Raw genomic sequence first — 11221 nt, 5'->3', positions numbered from 1 at the left:
ACCTAGCTAATTAACTATGAAAAATGTTTTACGGCTAATGCAGCGACTTCCTGCCTTTAACATAAGTGGATGTTAAATATTTAACTAAAAAATATATTAATATTTTAATAATATTAAAATCTTAATAATACTTTTCAAAACTAACTAAACTTTGAATGAGACCAACATGGCCACCACCTAGTCTCACAGCCTCATTATATTGCAAATGTCTTTTTAATTACTTGACTTTGTCTGTGTGAAGACTTATTCAAGTCTATGTTTAATGGGAAACTAATTACGTGTCTTACTCCGTTAATACGGAGACCACTGTGGAGACATGGACATGGATCTTATCTGATCAAATCATCAATATACGAGTCTTTCAGTTTTATTCGTCACTCGATTAATATCATAAAATTCATCTTCACGGTGATCATTTTCCTCGCCCTCGATCATTTTTTAGCCATAAAAAAAAAAATAATCCTAGCTGATTGCGATTTGCAGATTCATTATTTTGCTTTGCTAGTCAAGTCAACGCGTGCGTAGTTCATCAATCTGAAATATTAATTTCCAATTATAACTACTGGAATGATGTCCGAAGACTGACGACGGGGTCAATAGAATGAACACCGCGTTTTAGTTCAAACCTCGCCTGCCACGGAACAGGCCATTGCCATTTGCTACTTGCTAGCTAGCGACTCCTTTGTTTTGTGTATAAAAGAGCGAGTAGTTGCGAGCCTTTGGATCATCAGTTACACACAAGTCCCAATCCACTCCAATTCCTCGCCTCAATTCAAGAAGTTAAAGAGCAGTTTCTTATATCTCAGGATGGTTCAGGTGAGTGCACTTGTACAGCTTTATATAAGGAATTGTTACATGCTCTTCTTCTTCTTCTTTTTCTTCAGCTTCTCTGTTTAGTTGCTGATTGAATTTCTGTAAACATAAAAAAATAAACAAATTCAGCAAAAGATGGTGATGAAGCTGACGATGGAAGACCCCAAGAAGAAGGCGAAGGCTCTCAAAACTGCTGTCGGCGTGCACGGTGCGTTATTAATCACTTCGTTCGTTCGCGAGGATCAACTTCCTCTGTTTTTTCTCTGCTTCTTCATTCTCGCGCTCTAATTGATTATGCTTTTATTTGCTACCGGCATATATGCATGCAGGCGTCATATCGGTGGCGCTGGAAGATGATAAGATTGTCGTCGTGGGAGATGTTGACTCGGTGGATCTAACAAGGATTCTGAGGAAGAAGATGGGGCACGTGGACCTCGTCAGCGTGGCTGAAAACAAGAAGGAAGAGAAGAAAGAAGAGAAGAAGGGAGCGGAACCAGTAGCTGTAACTTGGCCCAACTATGGCCCTTTCATGCAACAATATCCTATTATGATTCAGGAGGATCCGTATTATCGAGAACCAACTGGTTGCATAATAATGTAGAAGAAGAGATGATCTTGCAGCAGAGAGAGTGATGAAACTATACCATACAGTTTGTAGTTGAAGTGGCATCATCATTTGTAAGAAATCTATATATAAGTTTCTGATGCAGAGAATGTTTTTTTCTAAATTGCGATTGGCAAATCATTTAGCCGGATAATAATCATAATATTTTTTTTTCTCTCTCTCTCAAGAAAAGATCGATCATATATCCGCGTTGATGAATCAATAAGTTATAGTTTTAGAAAAATAAAAGTAAACAGTAAAACTATATTAAAAAAAGTTTTAGAAAGTAACTTTATAATACCAAATGACGTTATTTAGATTTCTCACGCGACTTTAGATTCGCATGAGATCACAGTGGCGGTGTAGTTGATTAAGTTAAAGAAGTACCTTTCCAACATACATGCGTCATTAAATCATGAATCATATTCCTGTGTGCGTATCTACAACTTGAATATTCCCGATTCGAGCGTGAACCGATTTGTGTAGACGGCAATTAGAAAAACAACTTTTAAAAAAAATTAAAACTAAATGAAAGGCTCATTTTAATCTATTTAATGGGAAACGAATCACTTGCCTGATAATTTATTAATTTTAAGAAAAGATTCTTGGGATATTGATCACCAATAAAAGAGCTGTTGTTCTCCGGAACGGTACGGTAGTTGAAGCATGGGATATTATCATATGAAATTTTAGAATCAAAAGTTGATAGGGACTCAGGCGAGTGAATCGTCTTTTGCCCCATCAATAAAATAGTCGTTAGCCACTTGAATATCATTATAAAATTCAACTATCCTAGCTAATTGTAATTTCCCAAAATGCATTAGTTTTATTTTACTAGTCAAGTCAATGGATGGGAAATTTCTAAAATATATGACAAACGACCTAACAATACTCATATATAGTGTGTTTTCATCAATTTAAAATATTAATTCCCAATTATAATACCATTATAACTTAGTATAAAAGTTTTAAGAAAAACCCAAAATTTTGTTTTTGAATTCATTAGAACTTTATAAAAGCTATAATAAATCGGGAACAGAATAATGAAAGGTATAGGAAAAGGAAAGATTGGTTTAATATATATGATGTTTTTTTTAAAAGAACAGTTCCAATCAACTTCATAATTAGGGACAACTTGCACTTTCATGTTCAATAATGGATCCATCACCCATCAAAAAAATATTGATTCCATTCTTAAATCTTATCTATCAGATAAGATCGATTGCAAAAGCTCTCAAAATTGTTGTCACATGGTAATAACAACGGATTAAAATTCTCATAAATTTCAATCAATAATTTTTTTAACATATTATTAGTATTATTCAATTATAATAACAATTCAACGATTTTTTTTTTTTTGTTCTTATTCGCTCATGACATCAATGGAATCACCACGCACGCCTAGACAAAAGAACACATGTAATATATCACATGTTATAGATTTATAGACATTCAAAACTGTTTATATTATATAATAACAAGTTACAAAGAATCTTGAATAATTAAGCTTCAGATAACTAGATTCTATCGACTCTAGAGCGGCAAATATAGTGGTTAAAGGTAAGAAAATACTTATAGCGAGAAAGAAGACATTGTTTAAGGAAAAAACAAGAGAAAAAACAAGGCTATTATTTGAAATTAAGGATAGAAAAGATCACTTGAAATTAGGATAATTTTATATCTAAATCACTGTTGACTCTTATGAGATTCATCTTCACTAGGAGTGAGTCAATATTAAATCTATTTTTAATTAATTTGGTAAATTTATAGATCCAATTAATCGAATACACACCCTCAACCCTCACCCATTTCTGTGGTTTGACAGTCTTTTGGATTATAGCTAGGAATCCAGCTTTATTTTTGCCTCTTAGATTACGTCGAAGATCCAGATCCACTTGCTTGAATAGCCAACGACAATATTATAAAAAAGATCTCGTTGTCGGACTTGGCTAGAAAATGTCCATGCCTTCCAGATCTAATCCAAGAATAAAGACCACGTCACTACCATGACGAATTGGCAAAATCATTTATTTTTTCGAGTGAAGAAAAACGATATCATAATCTGACTCACATCATATGGTCGCATCGCGTTGATCCGAATCCAAAACAGAGGCCAAAATATATATTCAATTTAACCGGAATTATAAGGAGGCCACGTCCGCAGCCAATGAATTAGCGACAAATCAACAACTACTTACTATAGCCACAAGAAAATTCATTAAAATCGCTTTCGTTGATTTATTTGCGAAAGCTATTCTGCGAGGAAATTAAAACTATCGCCGCCCCATGAGTTTATTGACTAAATAATATTGATTTAATCAATAAATTAAAACTAAATAATATTGACTTGAGTATTGACTTGGGTTACTGCTATTTAATGAAAATTAATTGCTATTTAATAATAATTAAAACTAATAATATTACGGGTTTCAATCAGCACTATAAGAAATTTAACAATTAAGTCAGAAGATTTGATCGCTAACGGATCACTAACTGTTAGGACACCTAAGCGAGAGTGAATACTTCACGTCGATTCTTCTTCTTAATTAGGATGGATATGTGAAGCTGACCACTCCATAATACTAACATCTTAATTTTTTGTATCCATCTCCTTGAGCTAATTAATCCAAGAATCAATACTAATAATCACAGTTTTCATTATAAACTCTTATTCTCATAACAATATTGGAAAAATCTTTTACAATAATATTAGAATTTGCAACTCTCATTCAAGTAAAAACACAACACAGACAAAAAGTAAAAGGGATTAAACATGATTCTCCTTGTTTGAGTTGTTTGAGAGAGTGTTACTGATGAGATCTTGATTTTGAGCATTGGATTGTAATGGTTACAAATAAAGTTCAACAATGGTGGCAAAGGTGAGTATGCTCGCCCCCAGTGCCTTTGTCAATTCGTCCCAGGGCTAATACGGAAGAGGTAAATCACGGGTGATTACTAACCTTTGGAATAGTGCTTAGCGCATGAGGGAGGTATTTACCTCGGCTATGTCGAGAATCGAATCTCAGACCTCATGGTGGCAGCACCTTATGCACTAGCCACTAGACCGTCCTGAGGAGACAAATAAAGTTCAACAATGAAAACACATGAAAATGATCATGGACTTATAAGAGAAAGATATCTCTATTGGTACGAGCATTTTTGGGTAAAACCCAAAAATAAAATTACGAGGGTTTAGGCCCAAAATGGATAATATCATACTGTTATGTAGATATCTTAATTTTTATGATTCTAACATTAATCTTAGGTAGAAAGAACGCAATAGAGCAATGGAGCAGTAGTCCTCTTTGTACCCTGAGTCTCGCTTTTAAAACACTTAAGAATTATTTTTTTTTTTAAATTTTTTTGGTCATCATCAATCGATTAGCAAAAACCCTCAATTGATTACTGATCGTCTGACTATTCGTTGAATGGTCATTAACTCTAGATCGTCTGATTATCCATTGAATGACCAATCATTATCAACTGGTACATCATTTGACTAACTTTGGAATTCCGGATTTACATTCCATTCGATTGGTAATGCAAATCCCGGAATTTGAAGTTTTAGCTCACCAATCAATTGTTGATTTTCATCCATTGATTGGTAAATTCTAAAATAGGAGTTTTTCAATTCCTAAACCTTCAAGCACATATTCTACATATTCCATTTACTGTACCGATCGAAACTAATTATCTTAGGTCAGGTCAGATGAACCTTTTATTTCTTGGACTTTGTATCTAGAGTTTTATCATCTATACGTCTTCATCTACTCTAATATCCGATCGAGCAATCACCTCTGATTCCAGCCTTTTTGTCAAAAATCTGGTTATCCACCTTTTTACATGTCTCTTACCTTGTATCCCATCTTCGAACCTATAAAAATTTCTTCTTACCCAGAATTCAGTACTCGATAATCCAGTCTTTCGACCTGGAAGACTTTTCGCCAAGTACAGCAATCAGTTAGTCAAAGCTCTGTTCATCCGACATGTTTTTTAGAATATATATTCTTCATATTATTGTATAGAGAGATTCAATTCAACGAATGAAACACGTCAAAATTGTCAGCTCGTGTCAATTTATATAATGATTATAATGCCAATATACATAAATACTAAATTCAGCTGGGGGTTCCGATTAGGATTGGACTTAGGCTGTATTTGGACTTAGGATTATATAATGATTATAATGCCAATATAATGATTATAATGTCAAAAATAGAAGGAACAAGAAGGTTCTTCTAAAGTTAAAAGAACCATACATTAAGGATACATGTAGTCAAACAGATTAAGTAAAAAAAAAATTTAGAAAAAACAGGAATCTTATACATACAATTTGATGTTGCTTTATTGAATCAATGTTTGACATGGAATTCATCACAGTTAATTAGTTTTTTTTTTTTTTCAATTGTCAATCCAAATGGAAAAGTTACACAAAAAAAAAATGGCATTATTTAGTTTCAAACCAGCAAACTGGAAAGGTTTAGCAAATACAATATATAAGAAAATGATAAAGACTGTAAATTATTGAATGTTATTAGCAGTCTTAATTATAACTATTGGAATATTAATTTCCAATTATAACTATTGAAATGATGTCCGAAGACTGACGACGGGGTCAATAGAATCAACACCGCGTTTTAGTTCAAACCTTGCGTGCCACCGAACAGGTCATTGGCATTGCTACCTACTCCTCTGTTTTGTGTATAAAAGAGCGAGTAGTTACGAGCTTTTGGATCATCAGTTACACACAAGTCCCAATCCACTCCAATTCCTCGCCTCGATTCAAGAAGTTAAAGATCAGTTTCTTGTATCTCAGGATGGTTCAGGTCAGTTCACTCGTACACCTTTATATATGGAATAGTTATTTCCTCTTCTTCTTCTTCTTCTTCTTCAGCTTCTCTGTTTAGTTGCTGATTGAATTTCTGTAAAAATAAAAAAATAAACAAATTCAGCAAAAGATGGTGATGAAGCTGACGATGGAAACCCCCAAGAAGAAGGCGAAGGCTCTCAAAACTGCTGTCGGCGTGCACGGTGCGTTATTATTAATCACTTCGTTCGTTCGCGAGGAATTAACTTCCTCTGTTTTCTCTCTGCTTCTTCATTCTCGCGCTCTAATTGATTATGCTTTTATATCCATGCAGGCGTCGTATCGGTGGCGCTGGAAGATGATAAGATTGTCGTCGTGGGAGATGTTGACTCGGTGGATCTAACAAGGGTTCTGAGGAAGAAGATGGGGCACGTGGACCTCGTCAGCGTGGCTGAAAACAAGAAGGAAGAGAAGAAAGAAGAGAAGAAGGAAGAGAAGAAAGATGACAAACCAGTAGACCTAGCTTGGCTTGGCCAAGGCCCTTTCATGCACCCCCCGTATCCTTTTGTGATTTGGGAGGATCCGTATCCGAATTATTGGTAACCAGCTAGTTGCATAAATAATGCAGAAGAAGCTAAGAGATGATCTTGCAGCAGAGTCATGAGTGATGAAACTATACAGTGGTTGAAGTGCCATAATCAGAAATCTATATATATCTCAAGAAAAGATCGATCATATCCGCGTTGATGAATCAATAAGTGATAGTTTTAGAAACTAAAATTAATCAGTAAAACTATATAAAAAAAAACGCTTTAGAAAATAACGTTATTTAGAATATAATTCTTAGGTGTCTTTAGATTCGCATGAGATCATAGTGGGCAGTGTAATTGACAAAGCTAATTGAAGAAGTACCTTCCCAACATACACGTTATTAAATCATGAATAATATTCTTGAGTGCGTATCTAAAAACAACTTGAATATTCCCGATTCTAGCGTGAACTGATTTGTGTAGATGGCAATTAGAAAAAACAACTTTTAAAATAATTAAAACTTAATGAAAGACTTATTTTAATTACTATATTTAAAGGGAAACGAATCACTTGCCTGATAATTAATATTAATATTAAGAAAGACTCTTGAGATAGTGACCACCAATAAAAGAGTCGTTAGTCACTTGAATAGCATTATAAAATTCAACTATCCTAGCTAATTGCTGTAAGATTTGCAATACATCTTAAAGGATGTATTTCTTTTAAGGATTTAATTATCATCAGTTTTAAAGTATATAAAAAAAAAGAAATAATAACCTTTTAGATGACTGACTTGAATTCATCGTAAAGATTAGTGCTTCTTACTTGTCGCCGTAGTATCCCGCGAGCGCAACGGACATCTTCCAAAGGATTGAGCCGGCAAACACTTTTCTTCTCAAATGGGGAAGAAGAAACCAGAAGGAAGAATTAGGTTCAGCATACTCTAATGAACCCTATCTCTTCCCTTTTACACTTGGCCCAACATATGGGGACTATTTATCATAAAATCTCATCCATCATTAACAGCCCATCAATGTTAATGAACCGAGTTATAGGATCTACACATTAAATCCATATCTATTTAATCCAAACTCTCTTTATATGCATGAAGCATGAAATCACTTAATTGGTTTAGTTACTTTATTGGTAATTGGTTATGTATGTATTAATCAAGTGTGAGCCCATCCTTATGGAGATTAGTTACTTTATGATTGACCATTCCAAGAAGCCTTAGAGAATGATCTACATATGTTCGTATGTATAAGTTTCACCATCACTCCGCATTGAGCTCTTATTACTTTTGTTAGTTGTTTTTCCCTTGATACACTCTATGCAGATTTCAAAATCTGACATATCAAGAGAATTGAGAATTTCTAGTGACATTAACCTTTCTAGGCGTTATTTAGAGATATGTCCTAAATGTCTATGCTACAACATGGATGAATTCTCATTTGTCACACCACGCTTCACACCTATACTATGCATCACAAAGATTATTCGTATGAGTTTCAGTGTCTAATCTATATAGTTTGTCAATCAAGGAATCAGTACCACACAAAATGGAATTACAAAAAAATACTAAACTTTCCATTTCCAAATGAACAAGTGTGTCTGGATTTGTCCAAACATGAAATAGAAATTAAGTTTCGTTTAAAAGACGACACTACAAATGTATTTTCCAAATTCAAAAGTACATTGTTCCCCAAACAAACTCTAAAGACACCTATTGCCTCTACTTTTGTCTTCTTGCCCATTTCGGTATAAATGAATCTTTCGGCATCAATTAGCATTTGGCTCGTGAGGCAACCCTGTATAGTTACACTTATGTGAGTAGTTGCACCAGTATCTATTAACCAAGTGTTATTAGGTACTGTAGCTAGGCTGACTTCTGAACTAACAAAGTTGATAAGTATATCTTTCTTTGCATGTCAGTTGACGTATCTAAGGCAATCCTTCTTCAGATGACCTTTCTTTTTAGAAAAGAAACAAGTTAAGTCCGGATCTTGTTGCTTTTGCACCTTATGCCCTGAAGCCCCAGACACTGCAAGTTGTTTACCCTTACCCTTACCCTTACCATTACTCTTCTTCCTTTTCTTGTTCGAATACTGAGATGAGGATGCATAGTGAGCACTTTGAGATGTCTCACCACTTAACCTCTCTTTTTCTTATACACACTGAGCTATGAGTTCATTTAGTGTCCATTTCTCTTTTTGAGTATTATAACTAATCTTAAAAAGAGTGAACTGTGTAGGCAGAGAGATTAAGATGAGGTTCACAAGGACACTTTCAGATATATCTAACTTTAGTGTCTTAAGCCTTGTATCCAAGTTAGACATCTCCATGATGTACTCTTTAATGTTATCCTTCCCTGTGTACCGCATGGACACTAACTTCGTGAGAAGTGTAGTAGTCTCGACCTTTTCGTTTGAGGCGAATCGGTTCACTAATTCCTTAAGGAAGGTTTTAGCATCCTCCTTCTCAGTTATGGAACCCTTAGTGATTCCAGAATTGACATTTTCATGATCATTAGACTTATGCGATTAGATCGCTCCCACTTGTCAAAGTTTACCTTTTGATCTGTAGTCGAATCATCAGTCAAAGGTGTAGGGCGATCATACCTAAAGGCATAGTCCAAATCCATGCAACCCAATAAAATCGTAATATGCTCTTTTCATGGTCCAAAATTTGTGCTAGTAAGCACGGGAATGTTGTTCAGATTATCAGACATTGAGAACACTACATAAGCATATGCAAAGAACATAGCTCAATTTAGTAAACAAGGCATGTATCTAGTGCAATAACAAAAGCAATAAATAAAACATGCATCTATATAGACATACATAGAGATATCTAGTGCAACATTACATTAAGTCTTTGGACTAAATTATAACTTGCTATTGGTACTCTCTAAATAACTCATGATCACCTTCATCTGCCATATAACTCGCCTTCCTTTGGGCCGGTGCATCATGTGCATGATACTTTATTCATGAGCTTCTTTATTTAGCTTATATTTTCTAGCCACTCAAAATACTTCCAATCGGCCACACAATGCCCCTTTCTTTGGGCCAACACACCATGCACATGATCAAGAAGTTTAACTTAATTTGTGAGTTTCCTTAAACATATATCCGACATAAGAATGATTTTCTTTTGGGCCAATCACCATTAGCATGGACATACATCCCTCTACACTAATACTCCTAGTCTCCTTAATAGTTCTCGCTTTGGCGATAGTATTGATTCGACTAAGTAGCAAGAGCGAAAAAGAATCTAGGAAGAAATTGCTAAAAACTAAGCTAAATTCAGTTATCAATCGATTGGTATTGGATATCAATTGATTTACACCCTTTTAATTGATCAAGAATGGATGTGAATCGATTCACACTGTGCCAATCAATTGAACATACATGAATCGATCCATTGATCGATCCAGAAAGCTTCTGTTCGCTTGTTCATCCACCCAAATCAATCAGTTGATCGATTGACCAACGTCAATCGATTAACCGATCGATTCAGAAACCTTCTGTGGATAACCCAGCGAACTCCAATCGATTGGATGATCGATTGATGAATCTCAATCGATTAGTCGATCGATCCAAAAGCTCTTTGTTGGCTTCTCCTAATTTCAATCGATTAATCGATCGATCCAGAAGCTTCTACTGGCTTCTCCCAATTTGAATCGATTAGTCGATCGATTGGTAACCCCAATCGATCATCCGATCGATCCAGGAGCTTTCTGTTCGATTCTTTCGAACTTCAATCGATTGGCTGATCGATTGGTGACCCCGATCAATTAGTCGATCGATCCAAGAGCTTTTTGTTCAATTTCTTCAACTTTCAATCAATCAGCTGATCGATCTAGAATGATTCTTGTCATGAATTGCAGTCTGAATCGATTGATTCCTCATGCCAATCGATTGGTGAAGATCAATCGATTAACCGATCAATTTAGAGCCGTTTTGTTCGCGAACTTGAGCATCCCAATCGATCCAATCTTACATCAATCAATTGGTAAGCACCAATCGATCGAGCGATCGATTCGAGTTGCTTCTGTTCATGAATTCACGACTCCCAATAGATTGGGAACCTTCCCAATCGATTGATATCAAAAAATACTCATTTCTGAAATGCGATTTTCTGCCCTAAAATCACGTCGCTAATCTCATTCTTCGCGAATAATGCAAAAAACTCGATTCAAGGGTTAAATCCTAATCTATTTATGCTACATTCAACGAATATACATCAATTTCGCTCATCCACATGGAATCAAATGCAGAAATTGATGAATTTGTGCAAAATAAACGTTGAAAATCAATCCTTACACCTTAAAATTGATAATAAGCAATCCCTAAACTCTGATACCATTGTAAGACTTGCAATACATCAAGAACAACTTAAAAGATGTATTTCTTCCAAGGATCTAACTATCATCAGTTCTAAAGCACAAGAAAATGAAACAATAG

General features: G+C 35.0%; 2 protein-coding genes across 2 annotated transcripts; both read left to right on the top strand.

The window, feature by feature from the left end:
- Nucleotides 1-599: 599 nt before the first annotated feature.
- LOC122012467 (disease resistance protein Pik-1-like) lies at nucleotides 600-1604 on the top strand. Its single transcript, XM_042569014.1, has 3 exons — nucleotides 600-816; nucleotides 943-1021; nucleotides 1143-1604. Exons 1-3 carry the CDS (start codon nucleotides 808-810, stop codon nucleotides 1412-1414), a joined length of 360 nt encoding a protein of 119 aa, XP_042424948.1. The 5' UTR covers nucleotides 600-807; the 3' UTR covers nucleotides 1415-1604.
- Nucleotides 1605-6082: 4478 nt separating this feature from the next.
- Nucleotides 6083-6961, top strand: LOC122012468 (disease resistance protein Pik-1-like). Its single transcript, XM_042569015.1, has 3 exons — nucleotides 6083-6243; nucleotides 6370-6448; nucleotides 6559-6961. Exons 1-3 carry the CDS (start codon nucleotides 6235-6237, stop codon nucleotides 6825-6827), a joined length of 357 nt encoding a protein of 118 aa, XP_042424949.1. The 5' UTR covers nucleotides 6083-6234; the 3' UTR covers nucleotides 6828-6961.
- The last annotated feature ends 4260 nt before the right edge of the window (nucleotides 6962-11221 follow it).

This window comes from Zingiber officinale, chromosome 8A, assembly GCF_018446385.1.
Source record: "Zingiber officinale cultivar Zhangliang chromosome 8A, Zo_v1.1, whole genome shotgun sequence".
NCBI lineage: Eukaryota > Viridiplantae > Streptophyta > Magnoliopsida > Zingiberales > Zingiberaceae > Zingiber > Zingiber officinale.
The sequence above is the reverse complement of the archived record's forward strand: the minus strand, read 5'-3'. Positions and strand labels throughout refer to the sequence as shown.

What these genes read in the sequence shown, in the direction of transcription:
- LOC122012467 (XM_042569014.1), top strand. An exon ending in AACTGCTGTCGGCGTGCACG is followed by an intron (nt 1,022 to 1,142) that starts GTGCGTTATTAA and finishes ATATGCATGCAG; the next exon opens with GCGTCATATCGGTGGCGCTG.
- LOC122012468 (XM_042569015.1), top strand. An exon ending in AACTGCTGTCGGCGTGCACG is followed by an intron (nt 6,449 to 6,558) that starts GTGCGTTATTAT and finishes ATATCCATGCAG; the next exon opens with GCGTCGTATCGGTGGCGCTG.